The sequence below is a fragment of the Gorilla gorilla genome, chromosome 18, assembly GCF_029281585.2.
Source record: "Gorilla gorilla gorilla isolate KB3781 chromosome 18, NHGRI_mGorGor1-v2.1_pri, whole genome shotgun sequence".
NCBI classification, from domain to species: Eukaryota; Metazoa; Chordata; class Mammalia; order Primates; family Hominidae; genus Gorilla; species Gorilla gorilla.
The window spans coordinates 24,362,689-24,389,584 of NC_073242.2; the positions used below are offsets into that span (position 1 = coordinate 24,362,689).

Genomic DNA, 26,896 nt, shown 5'->3' on the forward strand with positions numbered 1-26,896 from the left:
TCTTTCTATGACTATAGAATAATTTGCATTTTCTAGACTTTTTTATAAATTAAATCATGCAATCTGTCCTTTTGGGGGAGTCTGAGTTCTTTCTCTCAGTATTATTATTTTGAAATTCATCCATGTTATGTATTTAAATAGTTCCTTTTTATTACTGAGTAGTATTCCATTATATGGACCTTTCATTTTATGTGACTTAGCTGACTTTAAACTTACATTCTGGCTATTATTGTCTATTTGTCCCATTTGTTCTTCATTTCTGTTTTCCTTTTTTTGTTTTTGCATACTTTTTATTTTATTTTATTTTATCATTTTTAAAAATAGAGATGGAATCACACTATGTTGCCCGGGCTAGTCTCAAACTCCTGGGCTCAAGCGATCCTCCTGCCTCAGCCTCCCAAATTGCTGGGATTACAGGGATGAGCTGCTATGCCTGGCTTCTTTCTTAATATTTTTAGTTCAGTAATTTTTATGATTCAATTTTATTCCTTTGAAGACTGCCAATACCATTCAATGGGGGGAAACATCTTTCAACAAATGGTCCTGCGAAAACTAAATATCCACATGCAGGAGAATGAAGGTGGATCCTTACCTAATACCATTTTATTCCTTTGTTAGTTTATGAACTGTAACTTTTTTTGTTTTTAAGAGAGACTCGGTGTTCCTCTGTCTCCAAGGCTGGAGTGCAGTAGCATGATCATAGACCACTGCAACCTCAAGCGATCCTCCTGCCTTGGCCTCCCAAAGGGCTGAGATTACAGGCATGAGCCACCACACCCGGCTGCTGTAACACATATTGTGTTATTTTGCTGGTTGGGGTGGGGCTTATATATACATTCTTAGCTTATCATAGTCTACCCTTAAACAATAGCATACCCCTTGGTAAATAGATCATATGACAAGATTTCTATTTCTCTCGTTCTAGTTTTTGTGCTGTTATTGTCTTACATTTTAACTCTGTATATGTTGTAAACGCCTCAGTACATTTGTATTATTTTTGTTTAAAACAGTCAATTCTCTTTAATGACATTTAGATAATAAGAAAAATGTTTCATATTTACCTGTGTAGATAACATTCTTTCATGTATACTTAGATTTCCGTCTCATATCATTTTCCTTCTCTCTGAAGAAGTTTATTTTACGAAGTTAATTTTACCCTTTTTGTTGGTAATACAATCTGCTAGTGACCATTCCTTCAGATTCTCTATGCTTGAAGAATCTTTATTTCTGTTCTGTTTTATTTTGTTTCGAGACAGGGTCTCGCTCTGTCACCCAGGCTAGAGTGCAGTGGCACAAACACGGCTAACTGCAGCCTCAATCTCCTGGGCTCAAGGGCTCCTCCCAGCTCAGCCTCTTGAGAAGTTGGGGCCATAGTTATGTGCCACCGTGTGTGTGTGTGTGTGTGTGTGTGTGTGTGTGTGTGTGTGTGTGTGTAGAGGTGAGGGTCTCACTATGTTGCCCAGGTTGGTCTTGAACTCCTGGGTTCAAGCAGTCCTCCCATTTCAGCCTCCCAAAGAGTTGGGATTACAGGTGTATGCCACTGTGCCAGCTCAAGTCTACATTTCATTTTCAATTTTGAAAGTACTTTTGCAGGTAATAAAAAATCTCAGCTGGGTGCAGTGGCTCTTGCCTGTAGTCCCAGCACTTTGGGAGGCCAAGTGGCTGGATCACTTGAGGCCAGGAGTTCGAGACCAGCCTGGGTAACATGGCAAAACCCCGTCTCTACTAAAAATACAAAAATCAGCTGAGCATGATGGCAGGCACCTGTAGTTCCAGCTACTCAGACAACTGAAGCACAAGAATTGCCTGAACCTGGGAGGCAGAGGTTGCAGTGAGCAGAGATCATGCCAGTGCACTCCAGCCTGGGTGACAGAGTGAGACTCTGTCTAAAAAAAAAAAAAAAAATATATATATATATATATATATATATATATGTTACCTTTTTTCTTTTAATGCTTGAAATATATTGCTCTACTGTTTACTCACTTGCAGTGTTTCTAATGGGAAGTCTGCTGTCATCCTTACCTTTACTCTTGGGTCTATAGCATGCCTTGTCTCTGGCTACTTTTAAGATTTTCTCTTAATCATTGTTTTTATTTTAGTTTAGTTTAGTTTTATTTTATTTTTTTGAGACAAAGTCTCACTCTGTCACCCATGTTGGAGTGCAGTGGCATGATCTTGGCTTACTGCAACCTCTGCTTCCCAGGTTCAAGTGATTCTCCTGCCTCAGCCTCCTGAGTAGCTGGGACTACAGGTATGTGCTACAACTCTGGCTAATCTTTGTATTTTCAGTAGAGATGGGGTTTCGCCATGTTGGCCAGGCTGGTCTTTAACGCCTGACCTCAGGCGATCCATCCGCCTCAGCCTCCCAAAGTGCTGGGATTACAGGCGTGAGGCAGCGCACTTGGCCATTAATCATTGTTTTTAAACGATTCAATTATGATTTGCCTTGGTGTCATTTTCTTCACATTGTGTGGGTATGTGTGTGTCTGTTTGGGGCTTGCTGACATTGTTGGATCTGTGGTTTATAGTTTTCATGAAACTTGGAGAAAATTGTACTATTATTTCTTTAAATTCTTCTTTTAGTCCCTTGTTCTCTCATTTAGGGTCTCCTATAACCCACATAGGTTGTTCCACAGCTCACTGGTGATCTGTTCATTTCACATTGGGGTTTTTTTCCCTGTCTTCTTTGCTTTAGATAGTTTCTTCTGCTATGTCATCAGGTTCACTGATCTTTTCTTCTGCAGTGCCTGATTTGCTGTTAATCTTTTTTTTTTTTTTTTTTTTTTTTGAGATGGAGTCTCACTCTGTCGCCCAGGCTGGAGTGCAGTGGCGCAGTCTTGACTCACTGCAAGCTCCACCTCCCAGGTTCACACCATTCTCCTGCCTCAGCCTCTCGAGTAGCTGGGACTACAGGTGCCCACCACCACGCCCGGCTAATTTTTTTTTTAGTAGAGATGGGGGGTTTCACTGTGTTAGCCAGGATGGTCTCGATCTCCTGACCTGGTGATCCACCTGCCTTGGCCTCCCAAAGTGCTGGGATTACAGGCATAAGCCATCGCGCCCAGCCTGCTGTTAATCTTATCCAATTCTGTGCTTTTTTCTTCTCAGACATTGTAGTTTTTACCTCCAGAAGTTTAAGTCTTTCTTTCTAAAATATCTTTCAGGGCTCTGCTTAACTTTTAGGATATATGAAATACAGCTCTAATAACTGTTTTGATGTCCTTTTCTTCTAATTTTAGCACCTGTGTCATTTCTGGGTCAGTTTCAAAGAGCAAAATTTTCTCCTCATTTCAATAATATTTTCCTACTTTTTTGCTTATCTGGTACATTGTAGTTTTTTTGTTTTTGTTTTTTTTCTGGGATGGAGTCTTGCTCTGTCGCCCAGGCTGGAGTGCAGTGGCGTGATCTCGGCTCACTGCAAGCTCCACCTCCCGGGTTCACGCCATTCTCCTGCCTCAGCCTCCCGAGTAGCTGGGACTACAGGCACCCGCCATCACACCCGGCTAAGTTTTTGTATTTTTAGTAGAGACGGGGTTTCACCGTGTTAGCCAGGATGGTCTCGATCTCCTGACCTCATGATCTGCCTGCCTCAGCCTCTGTAGTTTTTATATTTATATAAATGTTCTACAGATTTGTTCTGGAATACACTTAATTTCTTGAATGCAGATTGAACCTTTTAGAAATCCCTTCCTTTTAAAATTTTTATTTTTTAATTTTTTGTAGAGACAAGATCTCACTTTATTGTCCAGGATGGTCTTGAACTTCTGAGCTCAGGTGATGCTCCTGCCTCAGCCTCCCAAATTGCTGTGATTACAGGCATGAGCCACCATACCTGGCCAGAAATTCCTTTTAAGCCTTGTTGGGCACAACCAGAGCAGCATCTGTTAAGAGTTAACTTTGTCCCACCACTGATGGAAAACCCTCCTAAGTACCATACCTAATGCCTGTGAATTACAAGGTTTTCTACTCTGCCTGATGGGATCAGAAATTATTCCAAGCTCTCTGTGAGTCCCAGATACTGTTCCTTCTAATCATTTTGGGTGGTTCTTTTCCATTCTTGAGTAGTTTCTTTTTTTTCTTCTTCTTCTTTTTTTTTAAATTAAGACGGAGTCTCACTCTGTCTCTCAGGCTGGAGTGCAGTGGCATGATCTTGGCTCACTGCAACCTCCACCTCCCAGATTCAAGTGATTCTTCTGCCTCTGCCTCCCGAGTAGCTGGGACTACAGGTGCATGCCACAAAGCCTGGCTAAATTTTTCCATATTTTTAGTAGAGACGGGGTTTCCCTATGTTGGCCAGGCTGGTCTCAAATTCTTGGCCTCAAGTGATCTGCCCACCTTGGCCTCCCAAAGTGCCGGGATTACAGGCATGAGCCACTGTGCCTGGCCCATTCTTGAGTAGTTTTATGGCATGCATGTACTACACAGTTTTTAGCTAAAGACCCAAGCATGACCATCCATAGATCTCTGGAATTCTCTATCTGTGTGGTTCTCTCCTCTTTGGTACTCTGACCTGCAAACTAGCCACTTTGGTCTCTCCAGACACCGAGCTACATTGCTTCAACTCAAGAAGTCCACTGTGCTTGGGTTTTCCCTTCCTGTGCCACTGTACCAGTACCTGGAAACTCTCCTCAAGCAGTCATCTAGGGCAACCATTAGGTCCACCTCATTTCTTTCCCGTCTCTTGGGGCTCACTGTCCTCCTTTGCTTGATGTCTAATGTTTTGAAAACAGTTGTTTTATAAATTTTGTCTGTATTTTTAGCCGTTTCAGGAGGGAGGGGTAAATACAGTTCCAGTTACTTCACGTTGGCTGGAAACAGAAACTGTTATTCCTCATCAAACATGTAATGAATGGGCTGGGTGCAGTGGCTCACGCCTGGAATCCCAGCACTTTGGGAGGCCGAGGCGGGTAGATTACTTGAGGCCAGGAGTTTGAGACAAGCCTGAGCAACATGGTGAAAACCCACCTCTACAAAAAATACAAAAATTAGCCGGGCGTGATGGTGCACGCCTGTAGTCCCAGCTACTTGGGGAGCTGAGGCAGAAGGGCCATTTGCACCTGGGAGGCAGTCAAGGCTGCCATGTTCACGCCACTGCATTCCAGCTTGGGTGACAAAGTGAGACCCTCTCTCAAAAGAAAAAAAAGTCTGGGCATGGTGGCTCACACCTGTAATCCCAGCACTTTGGGAGGCTGAGGTGGGCAGATCACAAGGTCAAGAGATAGAGACCATCCTGGCCAACATGGTGAAACCCCGTCTCTACGAAAAATACCAAAAATTAGCTGGGCATGGTGGTGCACATCTGTAGTCCAGCTACTCGGGAGGCTGAGGCAGAAGGATCACTTGAACCTGGGGGCAGAGGTTGCGGTGAGCCGAGATCGTGCCACTGCACTCCAGCCTGGCGACAGAGCGAGACTCCATCTCAAAAAAAAAGAAAACTTGAATGAATGAATAAATGAACTGATTAATAAATAAACACATTTATTTCTGTCTGTATAGATACACAGTTTCCTATGTTATTGTGATAATTGCTATTATTTATTTATTTATTGAGACAGGGCCTCACAATGTTGCCCAGGGCTGGAGTGCAGTGGTGCAATCAGGCTCCTTGCAGCCTTGATCTCCTGGACTCAAGTGAACCTCCCTGACCAGCCTCCCGAGTAGCTAGCATGAGTCACTGTACCTGGCCTCATTATTTATTTTAATGTTCAAGTTATCCTCTACTTAATCAGTGGGTATAAGAATCATTACATATAAGAATGCTTAATGTAGCATTTCTCCAATTCTCCAATGTACATTTTCCAATGTAGCAAAATTCATAGACTGAGAGCAAAGGAGGACAGCCTCTAAGGAAAAGCTGGGCACCATTATCAGAAAAAGTAGGGAAGCAACCAATGATTATTTTAGCAATGAATATCCAAAGGACCTAATAAGAGGCAGAAGTACCCACTTTATCCTCGGTGAAACAACGAATGTGCCTGTGGTGGATCTGGCGGCAGGCCCGAGCATCATGGAAAGAATGTTATTTGCATTTGTCAGATAAAGCAAAACCCAGGAGATCCCAGAGACCATGCAGAAGTCTAGGAGAATCCAATTCTTGCTGACAGTCATGATATTAACAAACAGGGTAAGAAACTGGAGAACAACGATGCTTGTTGTCACGTCATTTAACTCCTTGGAAGAAAGACAAGGTTCATCTTTTTTTTTTTTTTTCTTTTTTTTTTTTTTTTTGAGAAGGAGTTTTGTTCTGTCACCCAGGCTGGAGTGCAATGGTGCTACCTTGGCTCACTGCAACCTCCGCCTCCTGGGTTCAAGCAATTCTCCTGCCTCAGCCTCCCAAGTAGCTGGATTACAGGCGCGTGCCACCACGCCCAGCTAATTTTATATTTTTAGTATTTTTAGTAGAGACAGGGTTTCCCATGTTGGCCAGGCTGGTCTCGAACTCCTGATCCCTGGTGATCCGCCCACCTCGGCCTCCCAAAGTGCTGGGACTACAGGCATGTGCCCCCACGGCCGGCCTGTTCATTCTTCGTATTCAACAAATATGAATTCCAAGCTTAATACTTCCCAGGCACTACTCTAGGTACTGGAGAATACAACACTGAATGCAGCAGACAAGTCTCCACTCCCAGAAGCCTTCTCTGCTGGCAGTGCCTGGATAAAATGAGTTATCTCACGAGAGCATGTGAGATTCCAGCCCTAAATGCTCAAGGCGTTCTTTTCAGAGGACTGTGTTTCCACCTGAATAGGAGGGGGCGGGAATGATAGCTATATTTCTATTGGTACTTGACTCACATCTGTATTCTTATGAGATCCAGAGCATTTCAGGGAAGGCTTACCAAGGGAGGTAGCATTTGAACTGGGCTTTGAAGCAGGAGTTTGTTAGGTAGACATAATAGGAGAGGACTTCCATTCAGAGGAAATAACATGTTCAAGTCATAGAGGCTTTGAAAAACACAATAAACTAGTAATAATTCACTATTGCTGAAGCACAATATAGGGATTGTCAGAAATATGGCAGGTTAGGTAGCAAGAGTTCTTGAAGAATCTTTTACGCTACACAAGGGGTTTCAGATATAATTCTATAGAATGTAGCCATTCAAGAATTCATAGCACCAGCAGGACCTTATCAGATTAACTAGTTAGAAAGACCTCTTTGGTGGTGATGTGGATCTCTGGATTGAGAGAGATAAGCAGGCTGGGTGCAGTAGCTCACACCTGTAATCCCAGCACTTTGGGAGGCTGAGGCGGGCGGATCACCTGAGGTCAGGAGTTCGAGACCAGCCTGTCCAATATGGTGAAACCGTGTCTCTACTAAAAATACAAAAATTAGCCGGGCATGGTGGTAGGTGCCTGTAATCCCAGCTACTCAGGAGGCTGAGGCAGGAGAATTGCTTGAACCCAGGAGGCGGAGGTTGCAGTGAGCCGAGATCGCACCACTGTACTCCAGCCTGGGCGACAGAGCAAGACTCTGTCTCAAAAAAAAAAAAAAGAAAAAGAAAAAGGAAAAAAAGAGATAAGCAGACTATGGAAAATTATTTATTCATTTAATAAGTATTATTGAGGGTCTAATATGTACTAGGCATTGTGCTAGAGGAGGAGATGTACTGATGACTAGGCAGATATGGCCTTTGCTCTCCTGGCGCTTACAAAAAAATCAGGAGTACCAAAGATTAAACAAAGCCAGGGGCAGTGGCAGACACTTGTAGTCATAGCACTTTGGGAGGCCAGGGTGAGAGGATCATTTAGGTTCAGGAGTTCAAGAGTTTGAGACTGGGCAATGTAGGGAGATCCTAGCTCTACAAAAAATTTTAAAAATCAGTTGGTGCTGGGCTTGCTGGCTCACGCTTGTAATCCCAACACTTTGGGAGGTGGGTAGATCACCTGAGGTCAGGAGTTCAAGACCAGCCTGGCCAACATAGTGAAACCCCATCTCTACTAAAAATATAAAAATTATCTGGGCGTGGTGACAGGTCCCTGTAATCCCAGCTACTCAGGAGGCTGAGGGTGAGAATCACTTGAACCTGGGAGGCAGAGGTTGCAGTGAGCTGCAATCATGCCACTGTACTCTAGCCTGGGTGACAGAATGAGACCCTATCTCAAAAAAATTAAAAAAATTAAAAATAAATAAAAATTAGTTGAGTGTGGTAGTGTCCGTCTGTAGTCCCAGCAACTCAGGAGGTTGGGGCAGGAGGATCACTTGAGCCCAGGAGTTCAAGGCTGCAGTGAGCTATAATTGCACCATTGCACTCAAGCTCAGGCAACAGAGTGAGACCTTGTCTCAAAAAAAAAAAAAAATTTAAACAAGCGACAGTAATATTTCATTAGAAATGTGATGAATGCTATGAAGGTGTAGAGGATGTCTTTAGAATATACAACTGGGAGGGAGACCTTTTGAGTTAAGGCAGGTGCTGGTCAGGAAAGTCCTGAGGAAGTTACATTTGGATTGAGAGGGGAAAGATGAGGAGGAGCAGGCTTGTCTGAGGCATGGTAGGCAAGAGAGAAGGACTATAAGATAACATCAGGGAGATGTTATAGAACATGTTAAAGGTATCAGGCTTTAAATCGAGAGCCCTGGAAATCCTTTCTACTATTTTAAGCAGAAAAGAAGATGATCTCACTTTCCTTTTCAGAAAAATTACCACTCTGGCCAACATAACAAGGCCCTGTCTACAAATAATAATAATAAACATTAGCCAGGCATGACAGCTCACATCTGTAGCCCCAGCTACTCAGGAGGCTGAGGCAGGACGATCACTTAAGCCTGGGAATTGGAGGCTGCAGTGAGCTGTGATCACACCCATCTGGGTGATACAGCTAGACCCTTTCTCAAAAAAAGAAAAAGATGTCGGGTGTGGTGGCTCAAGCCTGTAATCCCAGCACTTTGGGAGGCCATGACAGGCGGATCACCTGAGGTCAGGAGTTCGAGACCAGCCTGGCCAACATGGTGAAACCCCGTCTCTACTAAAAATACAAAAAAATTAGCCAAGCATGGTGGCAGGCTCCTGTAATCCCAGCTACTCAGGAGGCTGAGGCAGGAGAATCACTTGTGGCTGGGAGGCAGAGGTTGCAGTGAGCCGAGATCACGCCATTGCACTCCAGCCTGGGCGAGAAGAGCAAAACTTCATCTCAAAAAAAAAAAAGAAAGAAAGAAAGAAAGAAAAAAAAAGAAAAAAGAAAAAGAATTAAGGCTGGGCTGGGCTCAGTGGCTCACGCCTGTAATCCCAGCACTTTGGGAGGCTGAGGCGGGCGGATCATGAGGTCAGGAGATCGAGACCATCCTAGCTAACACGGTGAAACCCCGTCTCTACTAAAACAAACAAACAGAAAAAAAAATCAAAAAAATTAGCTGGGCATGGTGGCAGGCACCTGTAGTCCCAGCCACTCGGGAAGCTGAGGCAGGAGAATGGCATGAACCCGGGAGGTGGAGCTTGCAGTGAGCCGAGATCATGCCACCGCACCCTTGCCCGGGTGACAGAGCGAGACTGTCTCAAAAAAATTAAGGCTGCTGTATGGAGAACGGTTTTGATGGGCTAAGAATGAACACCTGCAAAGCTGCTGAGGAGGGGCAGCAACTAGAACTCTTGATGAGGTTGAGATGCAACCGGGTACAACCATTTTAGACATGTTTTCTAGTTTCTTATATAGTCAAATATACACTTACCTTGTGATCCAGTAATTCTATTTCTGGGTATTTATCCAAGAGAAATAGAAACACATGCCCACTGTCCACAAAAATAGACTTGTACAAGAACTGTTCATACCAGATTTACTCATAATAGCCCCAAACTGGAAACAACCCAAATGTCAATTAACACAAGGAAGAGGCTGGGTGCGGTGGCTCATGCCTGTAATCCTGGCACTTTGGGAGGCTGAGGTGTGTGGATCCCTTGAGCTCAGGAGTTTAAGACTAGCCTGGGCAACATGATGAAACCCTGTCTCTACAAACAATAATGATAGTAGGGCCAGGTGCCATGCCTTATGCCTGTAATCCCAGCACTTTGGGAGGCTGAGGCGGGTGGACTGCTTGAGCCCAAAGAGTTTGAGATCAGCCCGGACAATGTGGCAAAACCCCATCTCTACAAATAATACAAAAATTAGCCCGGCCTGGTGGTGCATGCCTTTGGTCCCAGCTACTCATGAGGCTGAGGTGGGAAGATGGCTTCAGCCCGGGAAGTGGATTATTATTATTTTAAAACAAAAGGATGAGTAAACGAACTGTGGTATATCCATTCAATAGAATACTTGGCAGCAATAAAGAGGAACGAACTTAATACATGCAATCATATGAATGACTCTCACAGGCACGTTTAGCAAGAGGAGTCAAGCCCAAAAGAATATACACAGTATGACTTCATTTATATGAGGATCTAAAACAGACAGCACTAATTTGTGGTGATGTGAATCAGAAAAGTGGTTTCCTGGTGGTAGGTGTGTGTGGGAGGACAGCAGGTGAGTCACTGAGAAGGGGCACAAGGGAATTTTCTGTAGTGATAAAAGTGTTCTATATAGTGATTGTGGTAATCGCTACATGGGCATATTTATTGGTCAAAATGCATTACATTTTTCACTTTAAAAGTGTGAGTATGCCTGTAACTCCTGTGCTTTGGGAGGCCAAGGTGGGAGGATCACTAGAGGCCAGGCATTGAAGACCAGCCTGAGCAACACAGCAAGAACCCATCTCTATAAAAAGTAATAAAAAAATTAGCTGAGCATGGTGACACATACCTCTCATTCTTGCTACTTGGGAAGCTGAGACGGGAGGATCACTTGAGCCTAGGAGTTTGAGGCTGCAACGAGCTATGATTATGCCACTACACCCTAGCCTGGGTGACAGAGCAAGACCCCAACTATTTATTTATTTATTTATTTATTTATTTTGAAACAGAGTCTCACTCTGTCGCCCAGGCTGGAGTGCAGTGACATGATCTTGGCTCACCGTAACCTCCACTCCCGGGTTCAAGTGATTCTCTACGTCAGCCTCCCAAGTAGCTGGGATTACAGGCACCCGCCACCACACCCGGCTAATTTTTGTATTTTTAGTGGAGACAAGGTCTCACCATGTTGGTCAGGCTGGCCTTGAACTCCTGACCCCAAATGATCCACCTGCCTCGGCCTCCCAAAGTGCTGGGATTACAGGTGTGAGCCACAACTCTTAAATAAAGTGTGACTTTTATTGTATACGAATTATACCACCACAACAAAAAAGAGGCAAAGAGAATGAATCTTTGGAGTTTTCGGAGTGTTCTACGGTATGGCAGTGGAGAAACACAGGAAGAGAAGACAAAGAAAGCAGATTAGAGACCAGACGAGTTGCTGATACATTGCATGAGAGGCAGGGAAGAGTCAGAACTAACACTTAGGTTTCTGGCTGGGGCAGCTAAGTGACTGGTGGTGTTATTACCGACTTGGGGGAAAACTGGGAAAGGGTCAGGTCTATATAGAGTGTTGGTTGGGTCAAGGGAGGAATGAGGAGGCTAAATTTTGACATGTCAGCCTGAAATACCCAGGAGATATTACGTGGGCCCATTATGCCACACTCATCCTGTTTCTCTCTTGCCTTGCTGGTTTCTTCATTACAGTATCAGATTTTCCAGGATTCATTCCTTGGCTCTTCTCATCCTCCACAGCAATGGTTCTCAATAAGTAACACTTCACCTCCACTCCCCAGAGGGTTTGGGGGAAATGACTGCAGTGTTTTTGGTTGAGGGGAGACGTGTGCTATTAAGAGTCCATGGTGGAAGGGAGCAGTGGTTCATGCCTGTAATCCCAGCACTTTGGCAGGCTGAGGCAGGAGGATCACCTGAGGTCAGGGGTTCAAGATGAGCCTGGCCAACATGGCGAAACACTGTCTCTACTAAAAATACAAAAATCAGCTGGGTGTGGTGGCATGAGCTTGTAATCTCAGCTACTTGGGGGGCTGAGACAGGAGAATCACTTGAACCCAGGAGGTGAAGGTTGCAGTGAGCCAAGAACGTACCACTGCACTCCAGACTGGGTGACAGAGCAAGACTCTGTCAAAAAAAAAAAAAAAAAAAAAAAGTCAGTGGCTAGAAGTTGTGGATGCTGGACAGAGTTAATTCCACAAAATGAGGAATTCCTCCCTCACTGGACATTCACATAGGTAAAAGGGATGTTTATAATTATCTGAATACCTAACTTTTTTTGTTGTTCCATTTTAATTATTGCAAAATTTCCAGTAATGCAATTATCACATAAATTGAGAGAGAACTGTTTCTATTTGTTCAGAACTTGACTGAGAGTTGTTCTCCATTCCAGAAAAATTATATCTCCAGCATAACTACAGTTCTTGATGTGTGAGTAATCAATTCATCCCTGCTGTGACTATCTATAGTAGTGATAGTACACATAGGTGTCAAGACCTAGCTACCCCACTGCATCTGCTAGTGTAGACCTTTTCCAAACATTTACATAATGAAAGACATTTTATTTTATTATGGTTACTTTTATTTCTCTTTTATATCAGAGATGTCAATATGTATGTATTGTGAAATTATGTCTTAGGTAAATTAAGACATAATTATCCATGATTATCATGTTGGGATAGAAAGAGGTGGTGTTACAAAACATTTGTTATCAAAAGGGGTGTAGGATCTAATATGGTTAAGAAAAACAGTTCTGTAATGTAGTGGGCTCTGGAAGCAAATCACTTGAGTGTTTATTTGTTTGTTTGCCTGTTTTATCATTTACTGTTTTAATATGACATTAAGCAAGTTAATTACCCCCATCTGCAAAGTGGGGATAATATTTCTACCTCACATGGCTATGTGAAAGCAACAATTAATAATTAATTAATATTTGTGAAGCACTTAGAACAGAGCCTGACTGGCATATATTAACTTTCAAATACATTTTAGTTAAATAAGATAAATACACTTGGCTGTGCATGGTGGCTCACACCTGTAATCCCAGCACTTTGGGAGGCCGAGGCAGGTGGATCACCTGAGCTCAGGAGTTCGAGACCAGCCTGGGCAACATGGTGAAACCCCATCTCTACAAAAAATACAAAAAGTAGCCAGGTGCAGTGACTTGCGGCTGTAGTCTCAGCTACTTGAGGCTGAGGTGGGAGGATCACTTGAGCCCAGGAGGTGGAGGTTGCAGTGAGCTGAGATCGTGCCACTGCACTCCAGCCAGGGCGACAGAGCAAGACCTTGTTAAAATAAATAATAAATAAATAAATAAATTCTCTCCAGGAACTCATATCCACTTTCATGTTTATACATTACTGTGAAAGAATTTTAAAATTTAAAAATATTATGCATGAGCCTTGCCTAAAAAAAATACTTATATGTCTCACAATGCTGTTTGGTAAAGCCTTGGGAGGAAAACAAAATCTTTTCTTTCAAGTACATAATTCCCAAAGTATTAGGCTCATCATTTGCCCTTCTCAGTAAGAGAAGGAGGAGAAGTTAGAGAACATCTTTGTCCTGATAACTTCAAAAGCCACAGGAACAAAGACAAATGGAGAAAAAGGGCTTATTTAAAATTAAATTTGTACAGCCTGTTTCTCTTTACAGGACCTTGTTTCTGGTTCCATTCCTAATGGATTGATGCAAGTAAAATGAAAATGACAACACTAGCAGTTTCATTTATTTATTTATTGAGAAAAGATCTCACTCTGTCACCCAGACTGGAGTGCAGTAGCATTATCTTGGCTTACTGCAACCTACCCCCTGACCCAGCCTCAAGCGATCCTCCCACCTCAGCCTCCTGAGTAGCTGGGATTACAGATGTACACCACCACACCTGGCTAATTTTTGTATTTTTAGTAGAGATGGGGTTTTGCCATGTTGCCCAGGCTAGTCTTGAACTCCTGAGCTCCAGCAATCCATTTGCCTCGGTCTGGCAGATTTAAAGCCAAATACAATATGAAGCCTGTTTCCCTCCGCACTGATAACCCACAAATGTAACCATAAATGTAACCCTCCAGCCTGAGACTCCCTCCTCTTCCCCTCCCCAGCTCCTCTCTCCATTCTCAGGTGAAGCTTTACATTTTCAAAGAAACGTTCTTTGTTGCATAATCAATGTTGTGTTCCTTAGTTTTACACTTTCTTAGAGCAACATTCCTATCCTTCTGTGCACTTGCCATAGTTTGTAATTATACACTTTTTGTTTGCTTAAGAAAAAAAAAAATCGTCCAGGCACGGTGGCTCATGCCTAATCCCAGCACTTTGAGAGGCCGAGGCGGGTGATCACTTGAGGTCAGGAGTTGGAGACCAGCCTGGCCAACATGGTGAAACCCCGTCTCTACTAAAAATACAAAAATTAGCTGGGTGTAGTGGCACACGTCTGTAATCCTAGCTGCTGGAGAGGCTGAAGCAAGGGAATCGCTTGCACCCAGGAGGCAGAGGTTGCAGTGAGCTGAGATCATGCCACTGCACTCCAGCCTGGGTGACGGAGCAAGACTATGCCTAAAAAAAAAAAAACAACAAATCTGTCTGCCTTGCTAGACTTCATCCACCACTGTAGTTCCTCACAAGAACCAGAGGAGCCAGTCCTAGCACAGTGCCTGGCACATAGTAGGTGCTCAATAAATATTGTGTGAGTGAATTGTCATTTTGGCATTCAGGGGTACACAGGTGAGACAACGGTTAAGGTTTAAATCTGAGAGTAATCTGCATTCAGAGAGTACTTAAATACAAGAGAATAAATGAGATTACCCATCCTAAAGAGAGAGTAGAGAAGGGGGAAGAACAGAAGTCTGGAACAAAGTCTTGGGAGTGGGGAGATCTCCAACATTTATTTGATATAAAACAGAAGATGTTAGCAAAAGATACCAAAAAAAAAAAAAAAATGGCTAGAGAGGTAAAAAGAACTCCAGAAGAATATACCGTCAAGATGGCCTAGCAAAGAGACTCTCTTAAGAAGGAGGGAGAGTTAGGTTGTGGCAAATGTAGCTAAGAAGTAAATCAAGATGAGGACAGACATGTTTCCATTGAGTTTGGCACCCTCAAAGTCACTTGCGACCTTCATAAGAGCAGTTTTGCAGGAGGGATGGGGATATCAGGTTAAAGAGAGCTGGGAGAAGGAGGAGAGCCAGTGGAAGGTGCTTGTGTTGAACACTTTCCCAAGAAAGCATTGTTGGGAACGAGAGCAGAAAAATGGAGCTGGAGAGGAATGACGCATCAAGGGAGTTTTGGGCTTTTTGCTTTTTAATGAAAGTTACTAGAGTTTGTGTGGTGATGGGAAATATTCAGTACAGAGAATGATTATTTAGTAAAAAGAAAAGATAGTAACAGGAAAAGATCCCTTAGAGGGTCCCACATAAGGAATCAGTGCTGATCTTATATTGTCATTTTTCTTCGATGTATGCACCAAGTTTAAGTAAGAGATAATTTAAAAGTGACTAGCATGACCTCATATAGAACACTCTACATTGCAGCCCAGGAGGGCTCAGATGGGATGTCCAATCACTGTCAACAAACCTTCTGGAAATCACATCTTTTTTTTTTTTTTTCCCCCAAGGTGGAGTTTCACTGTTGTTGCCCAGGCTGGAGTGCAACCTCCAGTGAGTGAGGCTCAGCTCACTGCAACCTCTGCCTCCTGGGTTCAAGCGATTCTCCTGCCTCAGCCTCCCAATTAGCTGGGATTACAGGCATGCACCACTATGCCTGGCTAATTTTTTATTTTTAGTACAGGCCGGGTTTCCTCATGCTGGCCAGGCTGGTCTCAAACTCCTGACCTCAGATGATCTGCCCACTTCGGCCTCCCAAAGTGCTGGGATTACAGGCATGAGCCACCGCGCCTGGCCAAGAAATCATATCTTATTAGCTTCACCGGAGCTGGGAATTAGTTCCAGGCTTTCTCAACCTTGGTGCTATTGGCATTTTGGTTCAGATACTCCCGTGTTGTAGGGGACTGTCCTACGCATCATAGAATATTTAGTAGAATCCCTGGTCTGTAGCTATCAGATACCAATCAGTAGCATCCAGTGTGACAACCAAAAAGTTCATTGCTAAATGTCCCCAGGGGTAGGGATGGGGGCAACATTGTCCCAATTAAGAATCACTGAGTCATTAAAACCTAAAAAAGTCTAATAAAAAAAATCAGCCAATCTTAACAGCTGTGCAAATGTTGATAAATATGACTGTTTTCATTGCCTTATGTTGTTGTGAAAAATTATTCCTAAACCTGGTATGAAAGCATATTGTGCCATACGTATATGTTCATATTTTTAAACTCCTAATGAAATACCATAGTAACTTTTAAACATTTTAAGTAGAAAGGATTATGAAAGAAAAACAAATATGTGTGTAGGTAAGTGAACCTCAGGGATGATAGCAGGAAAAGGAAAGTCACTAGCATTTATTCGGTGCCCACTACGTTTTATATTTTGTAAACCTGATTTTTTTTTTCAAAAAAGTGTTTTTTATATGCTCATCGCAAAAAAGAAAAAAACAGATACACTAAAAGAAGAAAATGAAAAAAAGTCATAATCAGTTAACGTTTTGGTGCATATGTTTCATGACTTTCTGTGCATTCATTCACTAGCTTAACCTATCGGAGAGGACAGGAACCCAACATGTCTAGGGAAGTTTTGTTTGTTTTTAACGGGAGAGATTCAAGCATGTTGTAAAGCCAGTTGAAGCTGGGCGCGGTGGCTCACACCTGTAATCCCAACACCTTGGGAGGCCGAGGCGGGCGATCATCTGAGGTCAGGAGTTCAAGACCAGCCTGGCCAACATGACGAAACCCCGTCATTACTAAAAACACAAAAATAGCTGGGCGCAGTGGTGCGCGTCTGTAATCCCAGCTACTTGGGAGGCTAAAGCAGAATTGCTTGAACTCGGGAGGCGGAGGTTGCGGTGAACGGAGATCGCGCCACTGCACTCCAGCCTGGGAGACAGAGCGAGACTCCGCCTAAAAAAAATAATAATATAATAAAAAAATTTTTTAAAAAAGCCAGTTGAAGAACTTAGGTTAGAAAAAGGAGAATGGGATGATCCACAGAGTGGGGTTTCTGAGAAAGTAAAGGTTATAGATTTTAAGCACAGAGGAGGAATTATCTTTAAATTAGAAGAAAAAGCATGATGAGAGGTTGGAAAGAACACACGCAAGTGAAAATATGTATCTTACTGTATCTACATGTATGTGTATTGTATCTACCTGCAGATATGTATGTCTTATTGTATCTACATGTAGGTATGTATACTTTTAATGTACACATATGCATGTGTCTACATATATACATATCTTAGTCTATCTACATGTATGTATCTTACTGTGTCTACACTAAGATGTTTCTTACTGTGTGAGCTACGTTGGAACCTGCTTTTTCATTTATTCTATTGCAACCATTTCCTCCATGCCGGGATTATTCCTCCACATCATTTTTACAGTGTCCTAATACATGCCAGTAGCTGTTTTTGAAGCCATCGAGTAGCGCTGGACATTTTGGCTGTTTGCAATTTTTCACCATCATCAATACCACAGCTTAGTATCTCGATGGTGAAATATTTGCAGATACCCAGAATTATTTCCTGAGCAGAAAATCCGTGCAGGCGGAACTGCTGAGTCAAAGGTCGGTGGATAAAAATCGCTTTTAAGCCTCACAACCCGCCTCAGGTATGCATTCTTTACCTAAGGAGGAACAGAGAAGCAGAGAGGTTAAATAACTGGCCCAAGGTCAAAAATAATTAGAAGTGGCTGAATTCAAAAGCCGCGCGGGCTCATCAGGCTGCAGTTGGGGTAAAATTTGCGTTTTAGGCAATTTTTTTTTTTTTGGCGTGTGTCAGTGGGGGAGGGCCCGGGCGGCGGGTAGGAAACTTGTGTCGCAGCAAAGAAGGAGGAGGAGGGGAGGGACTCCCCTCCTCGGTCAGACCGGAGCCGGCCGCACCGAAAAAGGTTGGACTCGGGACTCCGCAGGCCCCCCCAGCCACTCCGCGGGGCGCCTCGAAGGCTGTGACCTCCAGGGAGGTCCGGCCGGGTGCAGCGGACACGCCGGGGCGGTTGCCAAGGACCTGCCCAATCTGCGGCTCCAGTTGCTAGGGCCTCCATCTTGGGGGCCAGTGGTCGTGGCGCCCCCGGAAGGGGTTGCCGAGTGGGGCATTCACTTCCGGTCTGGGGCCTGCGGCGGCGGCGGTGTCGGCGGCGGCGGCGGCGGCGGCAGCGGGTCGGTGTAGAAAATGGCGCTGGTGCAGCGGCTCGGGCCTCTCCCCGCGGCGCTGCGGAGGGCTTGAGGCTCGCGAGCCTCTTTCGCCGCGCCCCACTTGCTCGTGCACTTTACACACATGAGGTGAGCGGAACAAGGGCCTCCCTCCGGGCGGGAGGAGCCGCGGGCGCTGCCGCAGGGCCCGCAACCCGCGACGGCGGCGGCAGCAGAGGCGGCGGCGCCGGGCGTCCCCGAGACTTCGGGCCTCGGCGGGAGGGCGCAGGCTGCGTTGCTGCGGAGGCCGAGCGGGCGGCCCGGGGGAGCCTCGCTGCGCCGCGCCGCGCCGCGCCGCGGGGGCCAGGCCGGGGTTGCGCCTAGCCCGCGCCGCGGGACCGCAGTCCGGGCTGCAGCTCCGCAGCTTTGTGAGTCCCCCTCCCCCCGTCCTCTCCCCTCCCCCATCCGGCCCCGGCGCGAGCCTCTGCCGCAGCAGCTCCGTTTTCACGCGCATCTCGTTTTTGTGTGTGTGTTTTTGTTTTGTTTTTGTTTTTGTTTTTTTGTTTCAGAGAATTGGAAGCTAAAGCTACCAAAGACGTAGAAAGAAATCTTAGCAGGTAAGATGGGCGAGCTTTCCGTCTCCCGCCCCACGATAATCGTATATTTCTACTCCGATTCGCCCTTTCTGGGTTGAGAAGTTCCCCCGTGACATTTTCTTCCGCACCCGGAGAGCAGACATTCGGGAGAAGCGGCCTGGGGGAATACTGGAGGGATTGCGGGGAGATGCGTAATTACGCGTGTGTTTCTTTCTTTAAAAAAAAAAAAAAAAAGCGCAAAGCAATTCTTGTAAACTTAGTTAAAGCATTCTCACCCTTTTAGAATTTAATTAGGGGACTTGTGCATTAATTACTATTGTAAATGGTTGCAGGCATTGTGTGACTCATGATTGGGGCGGCCCTTATGGCGGGCTGTCAAACTGTTTTGGCTTCCCCGTTATTACTTTGTAGCTCAAATTGTTGCTTTTATAAAAAGATACTATGTGTTCGCATTCCCCGCCCCCCCCCATACATTGTAGTCAGGCGGATTCTGTTGCATTGGACACAGTTTTGTCCTTGAACTTTACCAAGCATAAGCTGCGTTTTGTTTTCCTTCGAAACTCCATTTCTGTCCATGTTCGGTGTGTGCTCTTTTTATCAGCTGGTAAAATAATTAAAAATCTTTTCTCCAGAAGAGGTTATCGTTCCTGTTGGACCCTGCTGCTTTTGCATCACCGTGAAGGGAGAATTTTTTTTTTTTTTAAACGATGTCTTTATGGAATGGAAATATTTAGCTTCATTGAGCTGTAATTGCTTAAGCATCAAGGAATTGTACTGTATTTAACTCCTTTTCACATTCATTTTCTTTCCTACCGTCTTTTCCTTTCTTATTCCCCTTTTTCTTTTGCATCATATTGGGACACTCAGGGAAACTTAGCCAATTAACCAAATCTGTGAATAGCTTTCTTTTTTCTTTTTTTTCACTTGTTGAAAATAAAATGAAATTTCTCTTTTTTCTTTTTTTCACTTGTTGAAAATAAAATGAAATTTCTCCTATCTCAGGTTTTAATGTAGTTTGCTCTCGATGATTGCGGGTTTTAGGTTTACGTTGGGGTTTTTAACACTCACATTTCAAATCGTCTGAATATTTTGCACCGCGTAGAATTGTTCCAAATTGCTGGCCTATTGAGTTTCATAAGATACTAATCTGTTCAGGTGATCGTTAAAGAATGTGTTCAGATGGTGTAGGATAGGCATCATTGGTTTACCCAGTAAGGGATTCTCTGTTACTCAAAATAATTATGGGATCATTTAAAGGAAATTAAGTCTGACATCACTGACTATTTGTGGTATATTTACATAAATTTTGTCATAATCTAGTAAGGAAATGTTAAGATATGAAACCATTGAAGAAAACAGGTTGAGCCATTAAGGTGTAATATCAGCAGAACAGAGCTTAGAGGTCTGTTTCTCCTTCCATTTTTGTTTTGTCAGGTAACTATATCAGTATAATTCCTATGAAGGTGCTCTAGTACTTAATTAAAAATTGTCTGTGCCACAGGTATAATTTTAATATTAGGTAGAACTCGAGTCTCTGGGTTGGCTATTTATCAGAGTTTGAATTCCAGCTCTGCTACTTGCAATATGACCTTGACTCTTGGCAAGTCACTTAGCCTCTCTGTCCAATCTATAAAACGAGCGGCGTGGGCCAGCCAGTTGCTGAGGTCTGTTAGGCCCTTTGGGTTACATAAAAGGAGTAAAGTGCTGTCCGTGTTCACAGAGGGCATGTACAGTCTAGTAGAATATCATAAATGCATAAATAACAGTAGTACTAGGTAGATGACGTAGGAATCAAAAGATACCATCTCATTCATGTGCTTGAGAATATTCAGTTGGTCAGAAGGCATGAAAGGAAAAACAAACATCAAAGAGATTGTAAGGCAATGTGTACTAAGGATCCAATGAGAGGGGAGCATTTCTTGCAGGTTAAAAGTGTTCTGAGGAAGGAAAGAGGTGATTAGGTGGGCAGATGCTTCCTTCATCTCCATCTCTAGCTGTGTTTCCTTTTTCACAAAAAAGAATGTATCTGTCTTTACCCATTAGTGCTCTCCCCAGGAAATCAAGGCATTGTATTCATTGAGTAACCATTTTTTGAGCATTTTCGATGTTTCAACTGTGGGACTGGGCACTAAGCCAGGGAAGAATGTAAGTAGTTAAATTTATTGATTGCTTACTATGTGCCTGGCACACTTTTCCTAAGATTTTGCATGGACTCATCTGATCCTTGAAAAACCCTGTGAGGTAGGTAGTATTATCTCCGTTTTACAGATGAAGAATTTGATGTATAAAGAGGTTAAGTAACTTGGAGGAGACCATATCACTGGTAATTGGAGTAACTTTTTAGGCTTCAAACTTGCAAAATTTGAAAATTTCTTTTGGTAGGCGGGACCCACAGATGCATGCAATACTTCTAGATCAGTTTTTTCATCTGGGCACTTGACATTTTGGACCAGATAGTTTATTATTTTGAGGGTTGTTCTGTGCATCACAGGATGTTCAGCATCCGCAGTAGCACTGCCTGTCCAGTTGTGACAATCAACAATGCTTCCAGATATTGCTAGATGTCCCTGGGAGTGGCGCAGAATCGACCCTGGCTGAGAACCACCGCTCTAGATCTTCATTAGGAATTGTAACGTGAAAGCCTCCAAACTTTTAGATGTTGAGTTAATTTAAACATCTTTTGGTCGAGTGCTGTGGCTCACACCTATAATCCCAGCACTTTGGGAGGCCAAGGCGGGTGGATTGCTTGAGGTCAGGAGTTCGAGACCAGCCTGGCCAACATAGTGAAACCTCATTTTTACTAAAAATACAAAAATTAGTTGCGCGTGGTGGCATGCGCCTGTATTCCCAGCTACCCGGGAGGCTGAGGCAGGAGAATTACTTGAACCCTGGGAGCGGAGAGCCGAAATTGTGCCACTGCACTCCAGCCTACTTGACGGAGTGAAACTCTGTCTGAAAAAAGAAAAAAAAATCTTTTAATAACATGGAAGCCTAGACCCTATTATGTAGATCCTCAATTTGGAAGCCCTGGTTTCTGAATGTCAAAGATGTGTTGCCATTCTCCTTTTCCTCTGCTAAGCTGCAAACCCTCAAGACAGTGTGCCTGGTAGCCAGTGCCAGTTAAACAACATTGGCACAAGTAATAAATTTAGTTTACTATCATAGGTAAACTGTCTTTTAAAATTCGCAGTTGGCCATTAAAATTGTCACATTATGTTAGTATCATGGGAGCCATAATATCTACATGAGGGCGATTACCATTAGAACTGAACTTTGAAGAATGGAATCAGTTTTGAAAGGCAGATAAAAGGGCATTGTAAGAATAACGACAGAGGTAAGGACACAAAAATCCAGAAAGTACGGGAGATTTTGGTATTGCAGTGGGTAGTTCAGGTTATATAAGGTATTTGTAGCAAACCGGTTGAGGCCAGATATAGAGGTTCTTGAATGTCAGGTTGAGGAACTTGGGCATAAATTTTTAGGTATGGAAGCTATTGCATGCTTTTTGTTGCGTACTGATGTGATAGAATAATCTTCTGGTCTGGGATTACTAACCAGGTGTATTTACGGGAGAAAACTAGCGATCTAGGCAAGAAGTGATGGAGGCCTGAATTGAAGTGGTGGCAAAAAGAGGTGAGTGAGGCTGGACCCAGTGGCTAACGCCTGTAATCCCAGCACTTTGGGACGCCAAGGCAGGAGGATTGAGCCCAGGAGTTTGAGACCAGCCTGTGCAACATGATAAGACTCTGCCTCTACAAAAGAATTTTTAAAAATTAGCTGGGTGTGGTGGTGTGCACCTGTAGTCCCAGCTACTTGGGAGGCTGAGGTGGGAGGTTTGCTTGAGCCCAGCAGTTTGAGGCTTCAGTGAGCTGAGTTTGTGCCACTGCATTCCAGCCTGGGAAACAGAGTGCAACCTTGTCTCAAAGCAAAAAGAGAGAGAAAGGAAAAAAAAGGTGAGTGTATAAGATACTGAGGAAGTTAAGAATCTGGGATTTGACAGCTGATTAGGTGTCAGGAGTCAAAAATACATAGGAATCTTCATCATGGGTGAATGAGAGTTTGACCCAACCTCTGAACAGAACAAGTCAGAGCAGAAATAGGAGTTTGGGGAGAGAAGATGCTAAGTTACATTTTGCAGTTGTAAAAAAAAATCTACCAGTACTGGTCTAGACCAGTAGAACTCAGCTGGTCTAGTCTGAAAAAATATTTTGGAGGCCAGAATCATAGAATCATTGAATATTTAGAGCTGGACTATGACTTTAGATAGAGATCAGCCGGCATTCTAACTTCTTCATTTCTCAAGTGAGAAAGCTGTGGTTGAAACAGATTCAGTAACTTACGCAAGTTTATATTCTCTGTCAAGTGACCCAGCTGGGATTTAAACAGGCCTTTTGACTCTAATTCTAGTGTTCCTCCCATGTGCAGTATTTTATTTTATATTGCACAATAGATAAAATATAATTTTGGTTTCTCCTTTTTTATTCTAAAAGAGTAAAAGCAGTTATCTCAATATGTTATGTTCATTCTAGTGATGACTTTACTATCATGTACTAAATGTGTTTTGTTTAAAGTAGAAGTTAACTTCACGTTATACTGATTTGCCCCCCCATAAACCAACTGTATGTCGTCATATAACAAAAGTTAAAAGTGCTATATACCATATAATGTTGCATCTAAACTGGGACACTTGTCTGAGATGCTTTTGCCTGGGACAAATGCTATATTAGAAATGACTAGGACTGGCCAGGTGCAGTGGCTCACACGGGTAATCCCAGCACTTTGGGAGACTGAGGCACGTGGATCATTTGAGGTCAGGATTTCAAGACCAGCTTGGCCAACATGGTGAGACCCCGTCTCTACTAAAAGTACAAAAATTAGCTGGGTGTGATGGCATGTGCCTGTAATCCCAGCTACTTGGGAGGCTGAGGCAGGAGAATCTGAACCTGGGAGGTGGAGGTTGCAGTGAGCCGAGATTGTGCCACTGCGCTCCAGCCTGGGCAACAGAGTGAAACTCTGTTTCGAAAGAAAGAAAAGAAATGACTAGGACAGCAGGAGTAAAACCCCAAGGCATTAGGTCTCCGTAGCTAAGGTGGATCCCACTCATGCAATTCATCAACCTTTGTCTGAAAAAAAAAGAAAGAAAATCTGATTTTGTTAAGCTTTTCTTTTGCTTTGCTGTGATATGGTTTGCAGGCCAGCACATGCATATTGCTATAGGTTGGTGCGAAAGTTAATTGTGGTTTTTGCTCATTTTTAATGTACCAACCCAATATGCTTTTTTTCCAGCTTAATTTGTCAATTAGGTGGTAAATCACTTGATAGGATAAATTAATCACAAACTGTAAGCTTAATTTAAAAATGTGTAACAACCCTCTGTGGAAAATTTGAATATAAACATCAAAAGAATACCATTCTGTAAGCTCTTTTGATTTTTGGCATCTGAAATGTCTGAAAGTATAAATTGCAAAACATCTTTACAATTTTAATGACAACTGCAAAAGTATTGCCCATGATTGGAAAGACTAAAATGGTATGCGTTATATGTATTCTGTTCAGACTGATGCATGATAAATCTCTCACTGAAAAAACAGAAATCCCTATCTCATTTTAAAATTTTAAAAAATCGGCCGGGCACAGTGGCTCATGCCTGTAATCCCAGCACTTTGGGAGGCCGAGGTGGGCAGATCACTGGAGGTCAGGAGTTCGACACCAGCCTGACCAACGTGGTGAAACCCCATCTTTACTAAAAATACCAAAATTAGCCTGGTGTGGTGGCACATGCCTGTAATCCCAGCTAGTTGGGAGGGTGAGGGAGGAGAATCGCTTGAACCTGGGAGGCGAGGGTTGCAGTGAGCCGAAATTGTGCCATTGCACTCCAGCCTAGCCTGGGCACAAAAGCAAAACTCTGTCTCAAATAAATAATCATTCTAACCTTAAGCAAAATTGGAAAAATGTTGCAACGAATACCTGTATCTCTTTACCTAGTTTTAGTGATTATTAATATTTTGCCACATTTGTTCTATCGTGACATTGCACACCAAAGTATGGCAGTAGGTATCTCACAGAATAAGGGCATTCTACCTGACAGCAATCAAATGATCTCCCACAGGAAGTTTAACTTTACAATTCTGTCTGATCCCTATTCAGATATTCCCAATTTTCTCAAAAATTTTTTTAAAGTTGTATTTGTTCTTTCACTCAATTCCTGTATCCTGGGTTGCATTTAGTTGTGTCTGAAGTTTCTCTTACATTAGGAGCATTTTCCTGCCCTTTTCTGCTTCTCTCTTGACAATGACATTTTGAAATAGTCCAGTCTAGTTGTTTTTGCGGACTGAAATTTGCATTTTTTGGGTCTTGTCTGTATGATTAGGTTCAGGTTGACCCTTTTTGGCAGGAGTATCCCATAGGTGATGATGTGTTTGTCTTCAGTATTCCCTCCCCACAGCATTTTGAAGTAAATTAACCGAAAGGTTATCCAATATTCTTACTTCTACACTGACTTGGTGTTTCTTTCATTTTAGGAAATGCCAAACAATTGGTTTAAACTGAGATGTAATTTTAAATATTTGAGGTTACAGTAATTACAGGTCTTTGTATTTAAATCGATCAGCCATAATGATTACTGCTTTTATGAAGATTTATGCCAAAGGTAGCTCCCTTACTGTGGGACATAAAAGTTGCTTGTTTTCAGCTTTGACCAGTGATGAACTGATAACCCTGGTAGGAAAATGAAACATTGGGGCTGGGCTTGTAATACGCTTTCTTAAAAGAATGCCTCATTGAAATTAGAGTGGCACGGTGCCACCAGACCAAGGGTTCTCATCCCGATGCCACAGAGGGACCACAGGTGTTATGAAGTGGTTTGCAAAATTGAATGTATGCTAAAATAAAATAATAAAAATAAAACCCCACAACAAAAGCAGATATGGTCCTTAGTGCTCATTAGATCTCAAAGGGTCATTACTCCTCAAAGATTAAGAAACTGCTTCTTTATGAGGAGGTTGTCAGAGGAGCTGAATAGTATCAATAAGAGGAAGATGTTTGAGATTCAAAAGGAAGTAATATTCGACTAAGGCATAACTTCTTTCCATCTTAAAAAAAAGCCACCCATGAAAATAAATATAGTTTAAATTTCCTATTTAAGATGTCTTATTTTAAAAATGATTTGCATACTCTGTGTGTTTGAGTTGGCTATGAAGGAGAAATCCTAGCATTTCCACTCTTGTAACTAGGGAAAAGCATTTTGAATTTTTAGCAGTAGTATATTATGTGATGATGACTCAGCTGACTTCCCATTTCAAATGGAATGTTCAAAACAGATTGAAACCTGGTTGAAGAATTTTATACTTTGAACCTTACAAGATATTTTCTGCAAACAGTGACTGATTGGATTTTGTATAATAACAAACAAGATTAAGCCAACTCAGTTGTTTTGCTGTTCTTATTAGTGGTTTTCAGTCAGCACTTATTGAGCAGTTTGCTGCAATAATATTGAATATTTTTAGAGTTATGACGTCTATGTTTTGTTGACTTTGGTCCCTTCTTTCTCCCATTCTTTTGAAGTTTCCCTAAAACGTGTGCACAGATGGGAGAGAATGGTAGTTAAGTATGTGCTGATTTTAAATGTCCTTTTAAATATCATTTATTCCTTGATAATTGACTGTATAACTGATGTAAGAGAAATATGTTTTATATGTTATTCCACTTGTGAATCTCTTTGCAATGTGAGGCATATAGTGAAAATCTTACAAAGATAGGGTCATAAAATGTGCATTCTCTACACTGCTGCAGGTTAATCGTCCTCGAGCCACGTTTCTGAGGCCTGTCAGTCACTATTTCTTAGAAACCTTTGTTGGCTCCTTCCCAGTGACTCTGGAATTAAAGCCCAGACTCTTGTTTTTTGCTCAGCTTATCAATTTAGCACTGTCCCTTCCACCTTTTGCCCTGTCCCTAACTCTTCCTTCTCTGAGTGTACCTTTCAGTTTCTCTCAACTTTTAAATAACAGCTTTATTCAGATAAAATTCCCATATGATAAAATTCACCCTTTTAAAGTCCACAAAGTGTATGATTTAATGGTTTTTAGTATATTCACAGAGTTGTGCAATCAGCACCACCATCTAATTCTAGAATTTTCACCCCTTCACCCAAAAACCCCATAATAGCAGCCACTCCCCATTTGTCCCTTCCACCCAG

The 26,896-nt window shown here is 42.9% G+C and overlaps 1 protein-coding gene across 19 annotated transcripts in view; it reads left to right on the plus strand.

The window, feature by feature from the left end:
- The window catches only part of TNRC6A (trinucleotide repeat containing adaptor 6A), a 218,311-nt gene that overhangs the window by 101,092 nt on the left and 90,323 nt on the right, over positions 1-26,896 (plus strand). For 5 of the 19 annotated variants that reach the window (XM_031002608.3, XM_031002610.3, XM_055365514.2 and 2 more), the window contains exons 1-2: positions 17,551-18,256; positions 18,676-18,723. The exons of 10 other annotated variants lie outside the window; for them this stretch is intronic. In XM_031002608.3, coding sequence (XP_030858468.3) covers positions 18,252-18,256; positions 18,676-18,723 — 53 coding nt within the window. In that variant the 5' untranslated portion in view covers positions 17,551-18,251. 4 more of the 19 variants (XM_055365523.2, XM_063700046.1, XM_055365521.2 and 1 more) reach the window with 3 other exon arrangements.